The 25,149-nt window shown below is 39.8% G+C and overlaps 1 protein-coding gene across 3 annotated transcripts in view; it reads right to left on the bottom strand.

Annotated features, from left to right (window-relative positions):
* Nucleotides 1-25,149, bottom strand: part of OSBPL1A (oxysterol binding protein like 1A) — a 211,696-nt gene that overhangs the window by 139,243 nt on the left and 47,304 nt on the right. For all 3 annotated transcript variants that reach the window (XM_068994018.1, XM_068994019.1, XM_068994020.1), the window contains exons 8-14: nucleotides 22,320-22,381; nucleotides 22,176-22,220; nucleotides 21,255-21,328; nucleotides 21,077-21,140; nucleotides 14,720-14,818; nucleotides 12,793-12,915; nucleotides 1,555-1,636 (exon numbers count right to left, since the gene is read on the bottom strand). In XM_068994018.1, the coding sequence (XP_068850119.1) occupies nucleotides 1,555-1,636; nucleotides 12,793-12,915; nucleotides 14,720-14,818; nucleotides 21,077-21,140; nucleotides 21,255-21,328; nucleotides 22,176-22,220; nucleotides 22,320-22,381 (549 nt within the window). The remainder of the gene's footprint in view (nucleotides 1-1,554; nucleotides 1,637-12,792; nucleotides 12,916-14,719; nucleotides 14,819-21,076; nucleotides 21,141-21,254; nucleotides 21,329-22,175; nucleotides 22,221-22,319; nucleotides 22,382-25,149) is intronic.

The following is a 25,149-nucleotide window of genomic DNA, read 5'->3' as shown; positions in this document are numbered from 1 at the left end:
ATTAAGAGCAGACTCGGTCACCTTCAAACTCTAACTCCATTCATGAAATTATCTCTACTCTATTCCTGAGGGTGTGTTGTTCTATTTACCTACGCCAGTCTTTCAGAAAACAATGTCTATAATCGTTCATGTATAAACCCACTGACTTTTACTGCAGATACATGAAATAGCACTGTCAAATCACAAATATTTTTCAAAGTTTCCCAGATGTCACTGTGCAAAGTGAACGCACTCTTGGTACTGAATACCATGTGTGTCTCTAAGAGCACAACGGATGGATGCCATCATTATGAGTGACAGGTCATGCAGGTGACCTGAACCAAGACATCTGTCTCAAGGTTCAAAAGAAGAAAAAAAAAAATTGGTTGTAGTTCTGATATAATTTCTTACTTTGGTCCAGATGAAAAAAAATAATCTTTACCTTTCACCTCACTCTGTACAGTTTCTGTATCTTTTAAATGTTGTTAGTATCTCAGCTGAGTTTTGATGATTCTTGGTGAGGATGGTATTTTAAAAGCCCATTGATAGTCATAGTTGCATAAGTCTGTGACCATACTAAAAAGCCACTGATACACTCCACATAGGTGAAGTCTAGGCTTATGTGAATTAAATATAATGAAGCTGTTATTTAAAAGCCCATTGAGCATAAACAGCACTGAGTAATAAAATATTCCAGCTGGCAGTTAATAGTCAAAGTGACTGCTATCCTTCCCAAGCTGTCATCACTCATATACATAAGTGTTTGTTGAACTGAAGCAAAGTGATGCCTGAGGTACACCTGGACAGATACAGAACTTTTATGCTCAGTTTATTCTGATATCAACATACCTTCACCTTTCCCAGGCACATACAAACTAGATCATCATTAAAATTGATATAGTCATAATCTCATAGACAACTAAGTTGATTAAATTTTAGTGGAGTTATTCACAAACATATCAGAGCTAAAGTCTAAAGCAATTGTTAAAAGTCTCAAGTCTAAGGTGCACGATAACTGTTTAATTTACAAAGTAATCAATTTTTTCTCAAAACCTAATTTGCATATTGGATTTTATATTGGGATTTTTGTATTTTGCATTGGGTTGTATTTTGATTTCCAGAGTACTTATAATTAACTCTTGGTAATTCATAACTAAAGAGTAAAGGTATAAAAATTTACTTTTGAAAAGGAGATTAATAATTAGACAAGTTCATGTATACATTCACAGAATGGCAAAGACCAAGACCTGGGAACTGCCAACCCCTTCATTTTATAGACAGGGAAACTAAACCTCTGAGAAATTAACTGTCCCACATAAAAGTAACAAGTGGTAAGCGGCAGAACAAGGATTCAAATCTAAGACAATTTGACTCCAAAACCCAAGTCTTCTGGGATTCATAAACAGACCTCTCACTCCGTAGCCAAAATGAATTACAGACCCAGAAGGTTAACTTTGTTTTTCAAATACAATTCTGAATTCAAAACCAAAAATTATCTGTAATGTATAACCAACTAAAGGATGAACATCCATGATGATGGGTGTCTTAAAGAGTGGGGTTTTATTTTTTTTTTACCTTGAGCCATGTCACACTCCTTGATCATCTTGAGAAAGTTGGAAATTTCTCTATCTAGTCTCTGTTGGCATATCTGTGCTTTCTGGAAAAGAAAACAAAAGGAAAGTTAAATACAGGATTTTTACCTTGCTTTCATGTTGCCACTGAAGCTTTTTATCTCACAGGTTGATATACTGTAATCATTGAGACAAGTTCCTAACAGAGAGAAAAGGGTGAGAGAAAATCACCTTAGAAACTGAATATAACCATGTACAAATTAACACAAAAAATTTCTAAATTTTAAATACATTCAACATGTCAAGATACTAAACAACTGTATCAATTACTTCTACTGACTCATTACACAATATATATCTGACAGATTTCTGATTTATTCACACCTAGTAGGCTTGTTAAATTCATCAAGAAATTATAAAATGCACTCATTAAGAATATCTTTTAGAAAGTGTTTTTGTTTGAAAAAATCCAGATGATACTAACATTTGGAAACCACAACCAGATTTTCGTTCAGCAAATCTAAGTGAGCACAGCCCCCACATAATCAGACCAGTAGGACATTTTTTCAATCAGTGAAAGCTTATAAAAATAAGGTAAAGCAGTCTTCCGTGTAATATGAAATTTCTACATATTTAGATCCCTAAAAGCAAAACATAGAGTTTTATGATGTAAAGTGCATCCCATCTTAGTATAGATTTGTAAGTCCAAAACGGAAAAATCAGATAAATCTAACAATGTAGTTCTGAAATAAGTTTTTTTTAGTTTCCCTTTAAAGGAAACTAAGAAGCAAGAATAAGAAGCAAGAAAATCATCATTGTAAAGTTGGTTGGTTATGGCAATAAGAAAATATTCTGAGAACCTTGACCTTATCAAGATTATCACACTATTGTAGGTTGAGTAATACATTAAGCGCATGAATTCTTCTCTGGAGGCTCATTTTTGAAAGAATCCGTCTGCCAAGCAGAAGACCAGGGTTTGATCCCTGGATTGAGAAGATTCCCTGGAGGAGGAAATGGCAATCCATTCCAGTATTCTTACCTGAAGAATCCCATGGCCAGAGGAGCCTGGCGGGCTACAGTCCAAGGGGCAGCAAAGAGTCGGACATGACTGAGCACGCACGCATGAATCTTTTCTACTTTGTACTCCTAACATCAACTGGCTCATCACCGAACATTTTTACTCCCCCTAAATCAGACCTACGTGCCAAGGTGATACAGGTACGCATGCTTCCCACCTGATAAATCTTTCAGTGGTTCAACTCAGCTCAACCACAGCGGAATTAATCACGGTATCACATTCGTGACAGGAAATGTTCCCTTTAAAATGTACATTACTCCATTTTGAGAGCTCCAACAACATAAAAGGGCAGTTCATTTTTGGGGGAGGAAGGGGGATAGGAAGAATACCTACACTGCGCCAGTACCTCTCTGTGCCACCACAGAAACGGAAGTGATATGCTGGCTAATTCTTTCAGCTAGTCTTTAAATACACATTTAAGGCAAGAAAAAAGTCGATCAGGAGCCACTGCAAACATCCACTGTACAACCAAATGTATCACTCATAATTTATTAATAGAAAATTGTCATTTCACTCTATGCATATTTAATACCCCTGCCCATGAGCACGTCAATACTTCTGTTTTCTGTCTCTCTTTTTTTCCTATGGTGAAAAGTTAGCTGGGTGCACAAAAGCAAACACTAGCTTCACTTGCAGACTGTGAATCTATAATCGTAGTTCCTGTGGTTACAACTGAAGACAAGAAACACTCTCCTGCATTATCCTCAAATACCTGAACTATATTCATCGTCCTTCAGCATCTCTCACAGCAAAAATCTTACCCTGATCCACAATTTACTTAAGAGTTACACGGGACGTCAGCTGGAAAAGATTCCATCTACACATGCGGTTTCATAGTTGTATACAAACAGGTATCTGCTAATCTCAACAATTAATGTCATTTAATTGACGCTATGCAGCAGCAGTAATTATAAACACAATTTTTAAAAATCCACGTTCTCCAATTTGTCATCAGTCTCTTAGTGGCTATTGGTTACAGTACAAAAACCTAAAAATCTAATAGTGTGCACGCGCTCAGTCTCTCGGTCATGTCCGACTCTTTGCCACCCCCATAGAATGTAGCCCGCGTCTGTCCGTGGAATTCTCCAGGCAGGAATACTGGAGTGGATTGCCATCTCCTTCTCCAGGGGATCTTCCCGACCCAGGGATCAAGCCCGGGTTTCCTGCACTGCAGGCAGATGCTTTACCGTGGGAGCCGCCAGGGATTCAGGAAGGTTAATGTTCATACGTTCTTCGCAGAGCCCAGCGTGGTGTCTCACTGACTTCCATGCCACGCACCCGATGTCAGGCACTCTTCTTAGGTTTCCATTTTTATTGAGCCTACATCAATGAGCTCTCATGCGAGCAGTGTTCTAATAGCTGAAGTGTGACAGTATTTTATACCCAGGATACCTGGGCACAGAGCCCAAGAACAGGAGCACACCCGCAGACCTCGGCCACAGAGGGTGGCAGACGCCCAGGTGAGCAGCTGGGCCCCACTCGCGACACAGGTCTCCTGCTGCTGCTTCTTCCCATCCAGAGTTCTGCTGTTGGGTTTCAGTTGATATTAAACTACTTTGTCCACCCTGACACAGGAGACAGTTCAAAAATGTGTATCAGCGGAATAGGTATCTACAGAGTGGCTAGGATAGTACAGAGGTCATTAATTCCAGCCTATTTGCCACAGACAGACAATCTCATAGCTGGTTAATTGAGAGCCGAAGCATAAGCACATAAAAATTACTACATATAAAATAAAAACTAAGGTCCTACTGTACAGCACAGGCAACTGTATTCTGTAATATCCTGTAATAAACCATAATGGGAAACAGTAAGAAAAAGTATGTATGTATAACTGAATCACTGATGTACACCAGAAACACAACACTATATATCAATTACACTTCAATTTTCAAAAGAAGGACCAAAGCAGACTGCCTTCTACTCATCAATAAAAAAAAAAACTACTGATACACACAACACTGTGGGTGAAAGATGACAGCCACCAAAGAGACATATGGTGTGATTCCATGCAGCCAGAATCCCAGAATGGGCAGAGCTGACAAAGACTGTGATGACAGAGTAGCTCAGCGGCTGCCTGAGATGGAGCAGAGATCACTGTCTGGAAGGGGAATGGAGATCTTTTTTCGGTGATAAAAACATTCCACACCTGGATAGGAGTGACGGCCGCACAGGGTATTTGTCAAAACATATCAAACTGAAGACACTACAATGCCCTCATTTTATTACATAAAAACTGTGCCTTAATAACATTAAACTTTAAAAATAATGGATTGTAGAACCCAGATAACCTTCTTCTGCAGACAACAGCCAGCATCCTGAGCCCTGGAGCCCCATACTCATCTCCAAACTTTCCAAACTCCAGTCAAATCCACATCAAGGATAACCCAGTACTCCATATATATATATATATATATATATATATATATATATATATATATATGCGCTTGATTTCTTGTATGGGTACCACTCTATCAGCTTTGAGTTGATGTACACTCATCTTCCTGTATTCACTTTAATTAGGAATCATTTACTCTTTGGTCAAGAAAGTCTGATATCACTTTCTCATATGTTTAAAATTTAGCATCTGTTCATTACTTCTTATAACACAGGTATAGTACAGAGCCTGTAAGAATCAGGAGATCCTCAATGAATAAAACCCCTGCTTTCCTAGTACTACCCCAAATGTAAGTACCCATCCTGGTCTGATCCAAAAGAACTTTCTATGATGATGGAAACACTCTATATCTGCATTGTCCAAGGTGACAGCCACATGTAACCATTGAGCACTTGCTCAGTTAAGTCACTCAGTCATGTCCGACTCTTTGTGACCCCATGGACTGCATCAAGACAGGCCTCCCTGTCCATCACCAACTCCCAGAGATTGCTCAAGCTCATGTCGATCGAGTCGGTGATGCCATCCAACCATCTCATCCTGTTGTCCCCTTCTCCTCCCGCCTTCAATCATTCCCAGCATCAGGGTCTCTTCAAATGAGTCTGTTCTTCACATCAGCTGGTCAAAGTATTGGAGTTTCAGCTTCAGCATCAATCCTTCCAAAGAATATTCAGGACTGATTTCCTTTAGGATGGACTGGTTGGATCTCCTTGCAGTCCAAGGGACTCTCCAGAGTCTTCTCCAACACCACAGATCAAAAGCATCAGTTCTTCGGCGCTCAGCTTTCTTTATAGTCCAACTCTCACATCCATACCTGACTACTGGAAAAACCATAGCCTTGACTAGACGGACCTTAGTTGGCAAAGTAATGTCTCTGCTTTTTAATATGCTGTCTAGGTTGGTCATAGCTTTTCTTCCAAGGATCAAGTGTCCTTTAATTTCATGGCTGCAGCCACCATCTATAGTGATTTTGGAGCACAAAAAAATAAAGTCTCTCACCGTTTCCATTGTTTCTCTTTCTATTTGCCATGAACTGGTGGGACCAGATGCCATGATCTCAGTTTTTTGAGAGTTTTAAGCCAACTTTTTCACTCTCCTCTTTTACTTTCATCAAGAGGCTTTTTAGTTCTTCTTCGCTTTCTGCCATAAGGGTGTTGTCATTTGCATATCTGAGGTTATTCATATTTCTCCTGGCCATCTTGACTCCAGCCTGTGCTTTATCCAGCCTGGCATTTCACATGATGTACTCTGCATATAAGTTAAATAAGTAGGGTGATAATATACAGCTTTGACGCACTCCTTTCCCAATTTGGAACCAGTCTGTTTTTCCATGTCCAGTTCTAACTGTTGCCTCTTGACCTGCATACATATTTCTCAGGAGACAGGTAAGGTGGTCTAGTATTCGCATCTCTTTAAGAATTTTCCACAGTTTATTATGATCCACGCAGTCAAAGGCTTTGGCATAGTCAATAAAGCACAGGTAGATGTTTTTCTGGAACTCTTCCTTTTTCGATGATCCAGCGGATGTTGGCAATTTGATTACTGGATGTTCTGCCTTTTCTAAAACCAGCTTGAACATCTGGAAGTTCATGGTTCACGTACTATTGAAGCCTGGTCTGGAGAATTTGGAGCATTACTTTTCTAGTGTGTGAGATGAGTGCAATTGTGCAGTAGTTTGTGCATTCTTTGGCACTGCCTTTCTTAGGGATTGGAATGAAAACTGACCTTTTCCAGTCCTGTGGCCACTGCTGAGTTTTCCAAATTTGCTGGCATATTGAGTGCAGCACTTTCACAGCATCATCTTTTAAGATTTGAAATAGTTCAGCTGAAATTCCATCACCTCCACTAGCTTTGTTCATACTGATGTTTCCTAAGGCCCACTTAACTTTGTATTCCAGGATATCTGGCTCTAGGTGAGTGTTCACAACATTGTGGTTATCTGGGTCATGAAGATCTTTTTTGTACAGTTCTTCTGTGTATTCTTGCCACCTCTTCTTAATATCTTCTGCTTCTGTTAGGTCCAGACCATTTCTGTCCTTTATTTTGCCCATCTCTGCATGAAATGTTCCCTTGGTGTCTCTAATTTTCTTGAAGAGATATCTAGTCTTTCCCATTCTATTGTTTTCCTCTATTTCTTTGCATTGATTGCTGAAGAAGGCTTTCTTATCTCTTCTTGCTATTCTTTGGAACTCCGCATTCAAATGGGTGTATCTTTCCTTTTCTCCTTTGCCTTTCACTTTTCTCAGCTATTTGTAAGGCCTCCTAGGACAACCATTTTGCCTTTTTGCATATCTTTTTCTTGGGGATGGTATTGATCCCTGCCTCCTGTACAATGTCACAAACCTCCACCCATTGTTCTTCAGGTACTCTATCAGATCTTATCCCTTGAATCTATTTCTCACTTCTATGTATAATCATAAGGGATTTGATTTAGGTCATACCTGAATGGTCTAGTGGTTTTCCCTGCTGCCGCTGCTGCTGCCAAGTCACTTCAGTCATGTCCGACTCTGTGCAACCCCACAGATGGCAGCCCACCAGGCTCCTCCGTCCTTGGGATTCTCCAGGCAAGAACACTGGAGTGGGTTGCCATTGCCTTCTCCGTGGTTTTCCCTACTTTCTTCAATTTCAGTCTGAATGTGGCAATATGGAGTTCATGATCTGAGCCACAGTCAGCTCCTGGTCTTATTTTTGCTTACTGTGTAGAGGTTCTCCACCTTTGGCTACAAAGAATATAATCAATCTGATTTCAGTGTTGAACATCTGCTGATGTCCATGTGTAGAGTCTTCTCTTGTGTTGTTGGAAGAGGGTGTTTGCTATGACTAGTGCATTCTCTTAGCAAAACGCTATTAGCCTTTGCCCTGCTTCATTCCGTACTCCAAGGCCAAATTTGCCTATTACTCCAAGTGTTTCTTGACTTCCTACTTTTGCTTTCCAGTCCCCTAAAATGAAAAGAACATCTTTTTTGGGTGTTAGTTCTAAAAGGTCTTGTAGGTCTTCATAGAACTGTTCAACTTCAGCTTCTTCAGCATTACTGGTTGGAGCACAGACTTGGATTACTGTGACACTTTTGCCTTGGAAATGAAAAGAGATCATTCTGTCGTTTTTGAGATTGCATCCAAGTACCACATTTAGCTTGCAAGATGGTGGAGAGAAGGACGTGTGCTCATCTTCTCTTGAGAGAACTCCAAAATTAAAACTCACTGCTGAACAACCACTGACAGAAGAATGTTCGATCCCAGCAAAAGAAAGATACCCAAGTCCAAGGGCAAAGGAGAAGCCCCAGCAAGACAGTAGGAGGAGCAAAATCGCATTTAGAATAAAACCTTACACCTGCCAGAGATGCTCAGAGGGCTCAAACAAAGCCTTGTGTGCACCAGGAGACTCCACAGAGACTGAGCCAGACCTGCCTTTGAGTGTTCGAGTGTCTCCTGTGGAGGTACAGGTCAGCAATGATCTGCCACAGGGGCAGGGGCTCTGGGTGCAGCAGACCTGGGTACGGCATCAGCCCTCTTGGAGGAGGTCGCCATTAACCCCCTCCACAGAGCCACCAGAACTTACACAGGACTGGGGAAACAGACTCTTAAAGGGCACAGACAAAGCCTTGTATGCACTAGGTCCCAGGAGAAAGGCACAGGGACTCCACAAGAGACTGACCCAGACTTGCCCGTGCGTGTCCAGGAGTCTCCGGCAGAGGTGTGGGTTGGCAGTGGCCTGCTGCAGGGTTCACGGCACTGGGTGTGGCAGTGTGTGCTTGGGACCTTTTGAAGGAGGTCACCATTATCTTCATTACCTCCACCACAGTTTGGCCTCAGGTCAAACAACAGGGAGGGAACATAGCCCTGCCCATCAACAGAAAATTGGATTAAAGATTTATGCAGCATGGCCTCGCCCATCAGAACAAGACCCAGTTTCCCCCTCAGTCAGTCTCATCAGGAATGACCCAGCAATCCCACTGCTGGGCATACACACCGAGGAAACCAGAATTGAAAGAGACACATGTACCCCAATGTTCATCGCAGCACTGTTTATAATAGCCAGGACATGGAAACAACCTAGATGTCCATCAGCAGATGAATGGATAAGAAAGCTGTGGTACATATACACAATGGAGTATTACTCAGCCGTTAAAAAGAATTCATTTGAATCAGTTCTGATGAGATGGATGAAACTGGAGCCGATTATACAGAGTGAAGTAAGCCAGAAAGAAAAACACCAATACAGTATACTAACACATATATATGGAATTTAGAAAGATAGCAATGACGACCCTGTATGCAAGACAGGAAAAAAGACACAGCTGTGTATAACGGACTTTTGGACTCAGAGGGAGAGGGAGAGGGTGGGATGATTTGGGAGAATAGCATTCTATCATGTATACTATCATGTATACTATCATGTAAGAGTTGAATCGCCAGTCTATGTCTGATGCAGGATACAGCATGCTTGGGGCTGGTACATGGGGATGACCCACAGAGATGTTATGGGGAGGGAGGTGGGAGGGGGGTTCATGTTTGGGAACACATGTAAGAATTAAAGATTTTAAAATTAAAAAAAAACAAATTAAAAAAAAAAGTTTAAAAAAAATAATAAATTTTTTTTTAAAAAAAAAGGAAGCTTCCATAAGCCTCTTATCCTTCTCCATTAAAGGGCAGACAGAATGAAACCCACAACCACAGAAAACTAATCAAACTGATCACATGGACCACAGCCTTGTCTAACTCAATGAAACTATGAGCCATGCTGTGTAGGGCCACCCAAGACGGACAGGTCATGGTGGAGCGTTCTGACAAAGCATGGTCCACCGGAGAAGGGAAGGGCAAACCACTTTAGTATTCTTGCCTTGAGAACCCCATGAACAGTATGAAAAGGCAAAAAGACAGGAAAGATGAACTCCTCAGTTTGGTAGGTGCCCAATATGCTACTGGAAAACAGCAGAGAAGTAACTCCAGAAAGAATGAAGAAACAGAGCCAAAGCAAAAACAACACCCAGCTGTGGATGTAATTGGTGATGGAAGTCAAGTCTGATGCTGTAAAGAATACTGCATAGGAACCTGGAATGTTAGGCCCATGAATCAAGGTAAATTGGAAGTGGTCAAACAGGAGATAACAAGAGTGAACATCAACATTTTAAGAATCAGTGAACTAAAATAGATTGGAATGGGTGAATTTAACTCAGATGACCATTACATCTACTACTGTGGACAGGAATCCCTTAGAAGAAATGGAGCAGCCATCATGGTCAACAAGAGAGTCCGAAATGCTGCACACTTGAAATGTGGCTAATTAAAATAAGGAACTAGGACATCTCCGGTAGCTCAGTGTAAAGAATCAACCTGCCAATGCAGGAGACACAGGCTAGACTGCAGGTCACAGAAGACCCCACATGTTAAGGAGCAACTAAGCCCGTGTGCCACAACTGTTCAGCTTGGGCTTTAAAGCAACGACTGAAGCCCATGCGCCCTAGAGCCTGTGCTCTGCAATGAGAGAAGTCACCACAGTGAGAAGCTGGCCCTCTGCAGCTAGACAGTAGCCCCCGCTTGCTACAACTAGAGCAATGAAGACCCAGCACAGCTACAAAAATTAAAAAAAAAAGTTCCTGGATTTTTCATTTAACTCTAATTCATTTAAGTGTAAATAGTCACATGTATCTAGTAGCAATCATATTAGACAGTAAAGTTCTATACCAACACCTGCTTTAATTTCTCTTCCAGTTTTTATTTCAGAAATACTTTCAAGTTGCCATGAAGGCAACACTGTAAGGCCAATATTTTTATGATTTGTCTTACACTTTTCTCCCTGTAGGCCAAACCTTGAGACAGTGACAGACTGAAGACTAAGACAAATCTATAGACATCTAGAATAGATCTATTTCACAAATTGGTCCCAGTATTTCTCTGCAACCTAAGAGTCCAAGGACTGAGGGTGTTCTGGAGCGGGTCTACCACAAGCTACAATTCAGGCTCATGTCAGATTTTACCTTTTCTGACCAACCTCCAGAAATCGAGACAGAGGGAAGGATTCAACTTCTGCTAGAAAGAGTAAGTGTAAACCTGCAAAACCTCAAGTACTTAACATTGGCTGAAACTCTCACCAACTTCAGGTGCTATAAAATCTACAAGGCAAAAACCTCATGACTTTAAAGTTAACATAAGAACACAATATTCAACTAAGGAATAAAAGATAGAGTTGTGCTTGATAACTCTAAAGTTGGAAAATGAAGCTAAAGAAGAAACATTTCCTCAAGGAAGTTTTTCAATGATATGCAACTTAGTATACTTATATTTTACCTGTAGCTTCCATTAAAAAGGTCTTAAAATTACCGTAATCCTGGGAAAGAAGTTGTCTTGCCTTGTAAGCCCTTCCAGGTTTTATTATTTACCCTTTTGTTGAGGGTACATAAATAGGGAAGGATTTCTTTTCACTTAAGGAACACTGATTAAAAGTTAAAATATTTAGCACAGTTTTATTTTTTACTTGTCTCACATGACTTTGGGTATAGAAATTTAAACCTTCTTTATTTATTTGAACAGTTTAATGTTACTTAGATGTTCTGCTACATGTTACTTTTGCAAAGTTCACCGATCTGAAAATTATGTTTATGGTTGTCATTTTACAAATTCGGCTTTAAAAGAGAAGGGGTGCTGGTAAGGCAACAGTCAACTTCTGGGGAATGTCTTCAACAAACATGGAAGGGCTCAAATTTTTTCATGTTCCATAATAAGATTAGGGATTCAAAATATCTGAATCTCTTAAGTTGATAGATCCTTAAGTCAATAAAGGGCTTCCCTGGTGGCTCAGAGGTTAAAGTGTCTGCCTCCAATGTGCGAGACCTGGGTTCGATCCCTGGGTCAGGAAGATCCCCTGGAGAAGGAAATGGCAACCCACTCCAGTATTCTTGCCTGGAGAATCCCATGGACTGAGGAGCCTGGTGGGTTCCAGTCCACGGGGTCACAAAGAGTCGGACACGACCGAGTGACTTTACTTACTTACTTAAGTCAATAAAACTCCTTAGATATTAGTAAACTTAAATTCACTAAAGTTGTTGATGTAGAAACATTCAAATTCTGCAATAAATTCATTTCATTTAAAAAAAGATTAAATTTAGTAGGCAAATTCACATGTTCTGATATAATTATTTAAATCAAAACGTATTATCCTTTTGTAGTTCTAATTCTTCCAAACCCATTCATCATTTAAAAGGTACAGCCACAAAACTGATGCCAAGAAAAAAGATACCTATTTCATTTCAATTACTTATGTTGGTGTGTTCTACGGATGAGGTATTGATGTCACTTCAGATGAGGGCCTCTCCATTCATCACTGATGCTTTAACCTTACCTCTAATCAAGAAAGTTAGAGATTACACGTGCTTTTAAATGAAACTACAGACCAGGGAAGGTATCACTATGGTTGCATTATTTAAACTCTGAAATATACAGTGAAGTCATAAAGGGCAGTAAGACAAGCAATGCATGCCTCCCCTCCTGGCAGCAGCTTTCAGAGAGAATGATAATCTGATCACAGCATAAACATATTAACCAAAAAAGATATACGTAGGCACATGCCTATTATTACAGCCTATTTACAGAGATATTTGATAGTTATTACCATAAGAGAGACAGTATAAACAGCAGAAGAATATTACTAAAAGAGTAATACTATTTGCATTGTGGATAAAAATCTTAATTTCAAAACCTGATATTAAGAAAAATATTCTTAGTAAAACCTGAGAGTTAGCTGTACAGGTCAAGTTACATTTTCTACTTACCTCTAAGGATTCCTTCAAGTCTACAGCAGAAACTGCATCGTCTTCTTCATCATCAGTCACTTGGTCTTGGGAACAGTAGTGCGTGCTGTAAGCAGAATGCTCTTCTATTGCTTCCAGCCAGTCCTGAGATAATCCAAGGATTTAAGTAAGTGAAATACACTTTTAACTCAAAACACATATTATGACAACCTGAAAAGCATAAAATTTACATGGAGAAAAAAAATATTATGGCTTCAAAAAAACAAAGCAAAATACACCCAACAATGAAGTAATGATGCACATCTCTTGTTTATGATGTGTCTGGATAAAAAATTTTCCCAATCCTTTAAAAAACATCATCTGTAAGTTTGTGTATTCATTCATATTAATACTGAAACACATTACAAAAACAAAACAATGGGTGGAGAATTTTTCACTTAATTATAGGTTCTCAACTCTGTTGAGTAAGTTATTGCATAATAATACATCTAGCAACAATTTACTAAGTTACCATAAGCACAAGAAACTCAGATCATTTTAAGACAGTCAAAAAATTGCCCTGATGTTTTAACTTTTACTGTTTTTGAAGAATCACTGATTTACAAAAAGATGGAATGTTTGCCCTAAAAATACCTACCTAACTTCCACCTCATTTCTCACAGCATTTCTCAGGATGAAATCTTACCCTTTTATGAAACGTTAGGACAGACATGGTTTGGATTGTTTAGTGTATCTCTGCAAGGCAAAAGTTAATCATTCTGGAAAACACATTTTTAGGAAAATTTTTATTTTGTATATTTATTTTTGGCTGCACAGGCTTTTTCTCTAGCAGCTGAGAGCGGGGGCTGCTCTCCAGTTGTGTGAGGGCTTCTCATTGTGGTGGCTTCTCTCGTTGCAGAGCACGGGCTCAAGGGCACATGGGCTCAGCGGCAAAGGCTCCCAGGCTCTCGAGCGCAGGCTCAGTAGGTGTTACATAGGCTCTTCCTAGACCAGGGATCGAGCCCATGTCTCCTGCACTGGTAAGCAGATTCTTATACGCTGCACTGCTTAGGAAAAAGTGAAAGTTGCTCAATCATGTCTGACTTTTTGCAACCCCATGGACTTTATAGTCCCTGGCATTCTCCAGGCCAGAATACTGGAGTGGGTAGCTGTTCCCTTCTCCAGGAGATATTCCCAACCCAGGGATTGAACCCAGGCCTCCCGCATTGGGTGGATTCTTTACCAGCTGAGCCACAAGCGAAGCCCAACAATACTGGAGTGGGTAGTCCATCCCTTTTCCAGCAGATCTTCCCAGCCCAGGAATTGAACCGGGGTCTCCTGCACTGCAGGCAGATTCTTTACCAACTGAGCTATCAGGGAAGCCCACTACTTAGGGAAGCCCCTGGAGAACAGATCCTTTTAGCCCCTTATATAATTTATAAAAAAAACAAGGTAAGTTTACAATACTGCCTTGATCTAAAGGAATATGGAGTCTCCATTAAATAACTACACAATGAATTTTTGTCACATTAATCCCAATTTTCTTGCTTGCTGCTATCATTCAAATTACCACAGAGAGAGGCTGAGTCTACAGTGTAATAAAGCAGAACACCTGGGCTGGAGCCAGGCTCTGTCGCTTGCCAGGTGCAGGATCCTAAGAGGGCACTTTAATCTTACCGTCTTAAGTTTCTTCACCTATAAATTCAGGGGCAGACTGAATAATCATTTAGGCTTTTTTCTAAAACAACTAAGGGCCCCTTATTTTCACAGAAGCAAACTCTTAAAATATCTGCAGGTACATGTTGATAAAGAATTAATTCATAAGCCAAATTTCAAAAGTTTTATATCATCACTCCCATTAAAAATAATAATCAATAATCAGAGGGTAGATGTTAATATTGAGCCTATTTGATATTCTTTATGTCCTTAAATGTTGTTTTACAAAAGACAAATAAATCCATAAAAGTACCTCTCTTGTCTGCTGAAGGCTGTTCTTGGGAACCCTGAAGCTATGAACAGTGTCATCGAAGCATTTAATAAAGAAGAGGCAGCTATCAGTGGATTTTACCTTGGATACAAAGAAGTCAGTAAGACAATACCATTCATGCCCATAAAACAGAACCCTTAAATGATCCACACATAAAATCAACACTATTAACATGACAATAATACCCAAGTAAACATTTATTTTTTTTAATTACTTGATAATATTGTATTGGTTTTGCCATACATCAATATGAATTTACCCAAGTAAACATTTAAAATACTGAGAAAAAAGTAGTAATGTTGGGAGTATCAAATGCATTGCAGCTTATCTACATCAAGTCTGGCTTTCATATGCTTCATTACTCAAAGTAAATACTAATAATATACACTAGGTATATAGTTTTTTCCCTCATCCTATTAAATATTTAACATAGCATGCACTTGGGCTACAAAGTCCTTTAGATACCAGAGCTCCAGTTTCTTATTCATGCCACTCTCCTGAACCTTTTATTTGATGTGAGTATAGAAAATGAACTGCGTGTAAAAGCATGAGGAGTAGAAAAGGAAGAGCTGGAGTCTGAACAAGGGCTGGCCGACTCGATGGGAGAGCACGTCACCTTGCAACCAAGTTCAGCTTCCCAAGTGGCTCAGAAGGTAAAGAATCTGCCTGCAATGCAGAAGACCTAGGTTCGATCCCTGGGTTGAGAAGATACTCTGGAGAACGGAATGGCAAACCACTCCAGTATTCTGGCCTGGAGAGTCCCATGGACAGAGGAGCCTGGTGGGCTACAGTCCACAGGGTAGCAAAGAGTCGGACACAACTGAGCAATTAACACTTCAAATCCCCAAAACTGTTCACTGAGGTAGCACAGTCCTGGGGGGACACAACAGCAGCGAGGGTGTACTTAGATAACAGTCTATCTCTGGGCAGCCATAAATACTAGAGACAGTAGGGGAGTCCTCCAAAGGAAAGAGAGAGATGGGATTCCCCGACTCTGTTCACATGTCTAACTGATGCACAGAAAATAGATTCCAAGCAGTTGCTGAGATACTGCCTAGCTGAATGCAGACCAGAGCCACTATATGAGAAACAGAGTTTACAATCCAAACCTGGCCACGAAAATGACCTGAAACAATGGAAATAACCTTCAATGGAGAAAAATAATAGGATCCAGGATCTCTAGAACTTAACATTAGTGATACCATCCAAAAAAGTGGACCACAATCTCAAAAGAAATTCTATTAAAAGGTAAAAAATGTCAGAATGGTTAACAGGGACCCAAATATATACGATCTCCAAGAGACAGAAAATAAATATAAAGATATAGGTAGGTTGAAAGTAGATACAAAAAGAGATATTATATAAACAATAACCATAAGGGCTGAAAGGTTATATTAATATCAAACAGAACAGATTTCAAAACAAAATACATTATTACAGGAGATAAAGATGGCCACCAGATAACGATAAAAGGGTCAATTAATCAGGAAGAAATCATAAATATGCATGTGATCAATAACAGAAATAAATAATGCTACAAATATATCCGGAGTTTAAATACCATTCTCTCAGCAATTGACACAATGAAAAAAATGTCAGCAAGACACAAAAGATCTAAACAACACTACCAACCATCATGACTGAATGTTTATAGGACGTGCCAACAAGAGCAAAATACACATTATTCTCTAGTGCATTCTCCACAATAATCCATATGTAGAGTCATCAAGCAAGTCTCAATAAATCTGACAAGATGGAAATCATATAGAAAATGTGCAATGACCAAAATGAAATTGTAAATCAAAAACACAATCATGAAAACTCCAACTATTTGGAAATTTAACAACACACTCCTAAACATCCATTGGTTCAAACAAGAAATCACAACAGGAATTAGAATATATTTTGAATTGTACGGTAATTTGAATAATCTAAGCTATAACCTTAAGAAACTATAAAATAGAGCAAATTAAGCCCAAAACATGGAGAAATTCTTTAAAACGAACAAAAATCAATGAAATAGCAAAAGCCTGAGAAAATTTTCAATGAAATCAAGAGAATGAAATCATAAGAAAAATTTCAATGAAATCAGTCACTTCAAAAATAAAAGTGACAAAGTGCTAGGCAGATCTTTGGAAAAAAGAGAAGACATAAATTACCAATATAAAGAGCAAAAGAGTGTACATTACCTATCACAAAGACATTAAAAACACAAGAGAATATTATTACCCTAAGTTTTATAGCCAAAAGAAAATGGACAAATTCCTTGAAAGGCAAAAATTACAAACACCGACCCAAGAAGAAATAGAAAATATGAATAGCCCTATAGCAACTGAACAAGTCAAATTTGTAACGACAATCCTCACACACACAGACACACACATACACATACACATACACACACACACACACACACACACACACACACCCTGGCCCACGTGACTGCACAGGCAAATTCTAGTGAGTATTTAAGGAAGCAGTAACGTAATCCTATACAAACTCTTCTAGAAAACTGAAAAAGAACACTTTCCAGTTCATTATGTGAGACCAGATAATACCACTGGAGAAATACGAACACCACAGGAGAAATATAAACCAATAACCATCATGAACAAAAAAGCAAAAATTCTTAACAAAGTATTTATGAACAGTATCAGACTTCCCTGGTGGCTCAGACGGTAAAGCATCTGTCTACAATGCAGGAGACCCGGGTTCGATCCCTGGGTTGGGAAGATCTCCTGGAGAAGGAAATGGCAGTCCACTCCAGGACTATTGCCTGGAAAATCCCATGGACAGAGGAGCCTGGTAGGCTACAGTCCATGGGGTCGCAAAGAGTCAGACACGACTGAACGACTTCACTATTCACTATGAACAATATACTAAAATGGTAGTATATCACAACCTCGTGAGCTTTGTCCCAAAAGTGTAAGATTGATTTTAACACCCTAAAGTCTATCAACATAATCATATTAACAAAATGAGTAAAACTATATGAGCATTTTGATAATATGGGAAAAGCATTTAATAAAGTTCAACAGATTTTCATAAAGAGGACTCTCAGTTAACTAGGAAAGGAAAAAGAACTTCTCAACCAGATTAAGGGCTTTATATGTTGAAGCCCTAAACCCCAGTGAAGCTACATTTGGAGATAGGGCTTTTATAAGGTTTTAAAAGGGGTAATTAAGGTGAAATGAGATCATAAGGGTGGGACCCTAGTCCAGTATGACTGATGTCCTTACAAGGAGAGAAGGAGGAAGCAGGGATGCCTGCACACACAGAAAAAGCCATGTGAGGGCGCAGCAAGAAGGCCACCACCTACAGCCAAGGAGAAACAGATGCCTCAGGTCAGAGCTAAAACTATAAAACCCTTACAAGAAAACATGGGAAGAAAGTTTCATGGCCCTGGACTTAGAAATGGCTTCCTGGATGTGATACCAACAGTCCAAGTGACAAAAGAAAAAAACATAAATTAGACTACATAAAACGTCTATGCAAAGAACATTATTAGCAGAGTGAAAAGACAACCTATGAAATTGGAGAAAATATTGCAAATATTTAAATAAAAAATAAATATTAAAAAAGAATGTTCCTGATAAGGAGATAATATCTGGAACAGACAAAGAACTCCTACAACTCAATACCAACAAGGAAAAAAAAAATAAAACGATTAAAAAATGGGCAAGAAAATTAAACAGGCATTTCTCCAAAGACAATATACAAGTGGTCAATAAGTACATGAAAAGATGGTCAATATCACTAATAATCAAGGCAATGAAAATCAAACTGTAGTTAGATGCCATTTCATACCTATTAGGATGGCAAAGAAACAAACCAAACCCTCTGAAATAAGTGTTGCGGGGAGGATGTGGAGAAAGTGGAGCAGTGTTGATACGAATGTAAAACGGCGCAGATGCTATGGAAACCAGTACAAGAATTCCTTACAAAATTAAAACCAGAATCACCACATGAGCCACCAATTCCACACCAACGTTTACATCCAAAAGAAATGAAAGCAGGAACTTGAGGAGACATTTTCACACTCCTGTTTATAGCAGCATTATTCACAACAGCCAAAAGGTGGAAACAATTCAAACATCCATTAATAGAGAACAGATAAAGTTAATGTGGTCTATACCTAACAGTGGAATATTATTCAGCCTTAAGAAGAGAAATACTGTCACATGCTATAACATGGATGACCCTTAAGGATGTTATGCAAAGTGAAATAAACCTGACAATTACTGTATAATTCCACTCAGGTGAGATATCTATTAAAGTAGTCAAAGCATAGAAACGGCAAGTAGAATGGTGGTTGCCAGGGGGTGGGGGTATGGGAAATAGAGAGGTGCTCTTGCATGTGTATCAAGCTTCAGTTCTGCAAGATGAGAAAGTTCTAGAGATCTGCTGGGCAACAAAGTGAATACAGTCAACACTGCTGCTGCTGCCGAGTAACTCAGTCATGTCCCACTCTTTGGAACCCCATGGACTATAGCTCGCCAGGCTCCTTTGTCCATGGGGATTCTCCAGGCAGTGGGTTGCTACTGGAGTGGGTTGCCATGCCCTCCTCCAAGGAATCTTCCCAATCCAGGGATTGAACCCAGGTATCCCACATTGCAGGCGGATTCTTTATCAGCTGAGCTACTAGGGAAGCCCAGAGTTAACACTACTGAACTTAAAAATGGCTAAGAAGGTAAGCTTTTACATTATGTGTATTTTACTATAATTTTTTTAAAAAGAAACTTATAGATATAAACATCTATATTAGCAAAGAAAAAAGGTCTCAAATCAATGATCTAAGCATCTACCTTTAGAGTCTAGAATGTAAACAGAGCCTGCCTCATAGTAGTCACTCATTTAATGCCCATCACCTTCAGTGGATCCATATGGGTTCCTAAACGCAGGCTTTAAGCAGATGTTTATAGAAGAAGCAAAAACTATAAACAAGGTGAAGCGTAACGTAGAAGGATCTAAGCAATTCTAAAGAAATTAAAGATCAGGAAATTTTAAAAGGATCAGGGAACAACTTCTGTGATTTTTTAAGGTAGACAAGAATGAGAAAGAACAACAACCAAAAAAAGAAAGAGAAAGAACCCAATTGAGGAAAAGCCTTTGAGTTCAGTAAATGAATCAAAAGCTGGAACAAATGAGAATGGCTGGGAAGCACCAACAAAAGAGAAGATTAGATGGCTGAGACTAGACAGCACTTCCCTGGCCCTCTGGTCCAATGCAAGGGAGAAAGAGGTGTAAGGACACTGAGGGACCAGGTGTGTAAGGAGGCTGGACTGCAGAGGCAGGGGACCGAGCCTGTGACATCTCCAGGGTGGTGCTGCTGGTCCCCCAGTAGTGTTCACATAGAAAGGTGGGTGCTGGGTTTTTTGTTGTTTTTGTTTTTAAATGGTGCTATCAGTTTACTTTTGGCTGTGCAGTACGTGAGATCTTAGTTACCTGACCAAGGATCAAACCCACACCCTGCGCAGTGAAAGTACTGGAACTGCAGAGTCTTAGCCTCTGGACCACCTGGGAAGTCCTGGGTCCTATGCTTTAAAAAAAGGGTGCACCTCTGTGGCATGCTGACAACCCTAAAGAAACTGAAGCAGCAAGCTAACAAGTGTGTCCAGGCTCCAGTCTTAGACTAATCTTCACGGAGGAAAAACTCTTTTCTCCTGGCTAGTAAAACAGCCAGATGGGATTATGGAGAACCTAAACATCCTGATTTTGATACAGGCTTTAAATTTTACCACCAGAAAAATTTTCATTATCCAGATGTACCCACGTTCAAAGACACACGTACACGCACATATATAGATATCTACGTGCATACACATGTGTTAATATGTACACATACATATATTACATACACATACAAAATGGTAAATATTCTGTATAAATGTTTTTGGATCATGCTTCTCTTATCCCACAATACACCAACTTTTAAAAAAACTTGATTATAGTTTTTAAATGGAATTCCACAACTTTACTTGTTCTCAAGTAAAAACATATGCAGTCATCCCTCTATATCTGTGGGCGACAGATATACGAGTAGAATACCAAAATCTACGGAAGCACAAGCCCCTTATAGAAAATGGCAGAGTATCTGCACACAACTCTGGCTTGCTTTAAATCATCTCCAGATTATTTATAATACCTATTACAATGCAAACACTTCGTAAATAGTTGCTGGTGCATCCAAATTCAAGTTTTGCTTTATGGAACTTTCTGGAATTAAGTCACAGCTTTCCACCCCCAAGATTTTACAAAGCAGCTTATTCCAATGACTGAGCACAACCACTTGCAGGACTGAGTTCACAGTTTAAGCAAAAGATGCGTGTGTCATCCTACCGTGCATACTGCTTGAGTTAGGTGTTTGCATCCCTGGCGATAAGCATTATGGACTGCATCGGGCCTTCAAAATAAATATAAATTATCAAGGCGAAAGGAAAAGAGATTAGTGAAAAGTTTTAATCATTCAAAATGTACATGCTGAGACTCAAGAAGTATTAAAGATCATAATACTTACTGTTTCCTATACCATGAGAGGACTCCATGTTCTAACACTACCCAGAATAACCTCCAGCCAAAAAACCTTGAACTCTAAGGGGAAAATAACACAGATTTTTCCAAGCTGATACATCTAGATTCAAATACTTGACTGATAAAAAGTAATTAAGTTATGATAGTTCTGTCTGAGCCTTTCATCTTGACAGTACCACTGCACACTCAAACATGATCAAACATCACCTAGAAACTGGGTGCAGAAATGAAAACACCCTACCGAGTGACAGGAGCAGAAGCAATGCCATACTGGTAAGATGAACAATGAACACGGTCTACAGTTCTGACAATACCGTGCTAGGATATTTACAGGGAAATGTATCAGTTGTGGGCTTCAAAGACAATTTCCTCAAAGTTCTGAAAGAGCTTCTAAAAAAAGAAAATTATCCTAAATTTTCTACACTACAAACAGACTTGTACATAAATATACAGAAGGAGCGCTTTCAAATGCAGAAGAAACTACGTGCTCCGAAATAGTTAATTCTAGAAAATAACAACTCTAAAACGCAAAGAAATGTTTATAAACCAGAAAGATTTTACATGTGTGTTCTGTGACAATTTAATATTAAATTCCTCGTGAGTATTCTACAGATCAATGTTCGTAACAAAAATGATAGTATAATCCTATCCTTAAGAAAAAAAATCCCTCCACTCTGCTCTGTACAAACTTGGCCATCTAAAGGTGTCAGACCAACACAAGAGACAGTTAATTGCTACAATCACTGGATGCCTAATGAAGTCCAGCAGTAAAACAATGGTTTACATTATAAGATCAAATAATTACTAAATCACATACTTCAGAAAATAATGAAAACAAATTTTAACAAGAGATCACCTAAGAAATCTTCTTTCCCAGTATTATAATTAAAAACTCATTCCAACCTACCTTCCAGAGAGGACCTTCGTATCGTTTCAAAGCTTTGTGTATGATCTATTAAAAAAGAACACGTTTTTGTTAAAAGCGCATCTATGTGTTTCAAGAACTCAAATTTTCTTTCTACATATACAAATGCAATCCATTACCACATACCTTATTACCAACAAGAACATGTTTCATTTCAGCACCCTGGGCAAGATCAAGAGGCTTCTGATCTGTGTAAATACAAGAAAGCAAGCTATCAAGAGCTTAATTCTACTAAAAACTGATGCTGCTATGACAGCACGTAATAATCTTTCCTATGCCATCAACCACAACCCAAATCACCTACCTGAAGTTGCCATCTCAATTCTTTACAGCCTCTTTTTCAGTAACTATTAAGCCAGCAAGTCAAACTAAATTCTGAACACTCTGGATAAGTTCTGTGATCATTCAGGCTTTCTTGCCGAAAGTCAATCCGTCAGTTTCCTACTGCTGTTGTAATAAATTACCCCTGCAATACAGGAGATGTAAGAGACATGGGTTCGATCCCTGGGTGGGAAGATCCCCTGGAGGAGGGCACAGCAACCCACTCCAATATTCTTGCGTGGAGAATCCCATGGCAAGAGGAGCCTGGCGGGCTACAGTCCATAGGGTCACACAGAGTCAGACACGACTAAAGCGACTTAGCACGCACATTGTGGGTTAAAACAATACAAATGACTTCCTTACACCTGGGGAGGTCATGAATCCACAGTTTCACTGGGCCAATAACCAGGCTGCTGGCGGGCCTGCCATCCTCTGGAGACTCTTGGGGAGCATCTCTTTCTTTGCCTTTTCCAGAGGTCGCCCACATCCCTTGATTTGTGGTCCCTCCCTCCATCTTCAAAGTGCATCATTCCAACCTCTGCTTACATTTTTTCTCTCTCAATATTCTGATCCTCCTGCCTCCTCCCCAAAAGGAAGGACCCTCGTGATTACACTGGGCCCACCTGGAGAATTCAGGATTCTCTCACTATCTCCAGATACTCAACTAACCACATCACTGGGGGAGCATTATTCAGCTCATCACAGCTGCTCTTAAGCTATCTCGCTGGAGAATAGGAGGCAGAGACAACTCACAGACTAAGTCTGTGATGGTCCACAACTGAGGACAAAAGGAAAAAGGGATCACAGAGAATGAAGCCAGCAAGGTGTCACGGTAACTTTCTCAAGCTTACACACACAAGCACTGTGTTGTGCCAAATGACAAAAACAGAATTTGTGTGTAAATTAATGAGTTCTGAAGTGAGCACTATGTAAAGGATACAAACTAAACAATCATCTCATACCCTCAAGAGTTTCCAATTCCTAGAGAAACAAAGGCGAAAGTGTTAGTCGCTCAGTGGAGTCCGACTCTTTGCGACTCCACGGACTGTAACTCACCAGGCTGCTCTGTCCACGGAATTCTCCAGGCAAGAATACCGTAGCGGGTAGCTATTCCTGTCTCCAGAGGATCATCCCCAACCAGGGACTGAACCTGGGTCTTCTGCATTGCAGGCAGATACTTTACCATCTGAGCCACAAGGGAAGCCCAGAGAAACAAAAGATATTTACAAATAAAAAAATCAAAAAAAACCTAGGTCTTTGAAGAAATAACCTATCAGACTGGAACTCTATTTACACAGGAAGTGACACATTCTATCAAATAAACTTTTTATAAATACCAATCACCTGGTATGTGTAGGACAATTTTTTGTAAAATTGTCTAATGAGTCTATTATGTGACAATATTTCAGGCAGTGGGGATTCAGTAGTGAACAGGACAGAAAAAAATTGGGGGGCAGTGATACAGAAAAAGGGAAAGACAGACAAATTAATAAAACAGGATATAGCAAATAATAACCCAAGCTATGACAAACCCAGACAACATACTAAAAAGCAGAGACATCACTTTGCTGACAAAGGTCTGTAAACTCAAAGCTATGGTTTTTACAGGTGTCAAGTATGGCTGTGAGAGCTGGACCATAAAGAAGGCTAAGGGCCGAAGAGCTGATGCTTTTGAACTCTGGTGCTGGAGAAGACTCTTGAGAGTCCCTTGGACAGCAAGGAGATCAAACCAATCAATCCTAAAGGAAATCCATCCTGAATATTCATTGGAAGGACTGATGCTGAAGCTCCAATACTTTGGCCACCTGATGCAAAGAGCCAATTCACTGGCAAGACTGATACCGGGAAAGACTGAGGGCAGGAGGAGGAGGCCACAGAGGATGAGAAGGCTGGATGGCATCACTGACTCAATGGACATGAGTTGGAGCAAGCTCCGGAAGATAGTGAAGGTTAGAGGAGCCTGGCGTGCTGCAGTTCATTGGGTCGCAAAGAGTCAGACACAACTCAGCAACTAACAACCACCACCCACGCTGGGCCAACATTTTTAAGTGAATGTTCTGAAAAAGAATGACCGAGATGCCACTTCAGATTGGAGACTAGAAGATTGATGAGGAAAGTCTTTCTGAGGGAGGATGTTTAAACTGAAAGGGTCCAGCCTCATGAGAATCCAGGGGAGAGGCCCTGCACACAGAGGCAACAACTGATGCAAAGGCCCTGAGGTAGGAACAGTTAGGTGGGCAAGAGAGAGGCAGAGGGAGAGAGAAGTCACATCCTGTGAGGCTTGCTGGTAGGTCAGACCTTTGTGAAACAGTACAAGGAGTCTGGGTTTTATCCTAAATATGATGGAAAGCCACAGAAAGGTTTTAGCTAAAAGAATAACATGGTCTGACTTATGTTTCAAACTCTGTCAAAGTGTGTTAAAAGAACTTTTCAACAATATCTGGGGAAACGTGGACTTTAGCTATTTGATGATTTTTGAGAAATTACAAAATTATTAACAGGATAGTGCCATTGTGGCTACTTAATAGCTCTATTGAAAGAATTCACACACCATATAATTTACTCATCTACAGTGTACAAGTCAATGGTTTTTAGTATATTCAGAGTTGTGCAACATTCACGACTTTTTTTTAAG

The sequence above is a fragment of the Capricornis sumatraensis genome, chromosome 21 (genome assembly GCF_032405125.1).
Source record: "Capricornis sumatraensis isolate serow.1 chromosome 21, serow.2, whole genome shotgun sequence".
Classification (NCBI taxonomy): Eukaryota; Metazoa; Chordata; class Mammalia; order Artiodactyla; family Bovidae; genus Capricornis; species Capricornis sumatraensis.
This window is presented reverse-complemented; position numbering and strand designations above follow the sequence as displayed.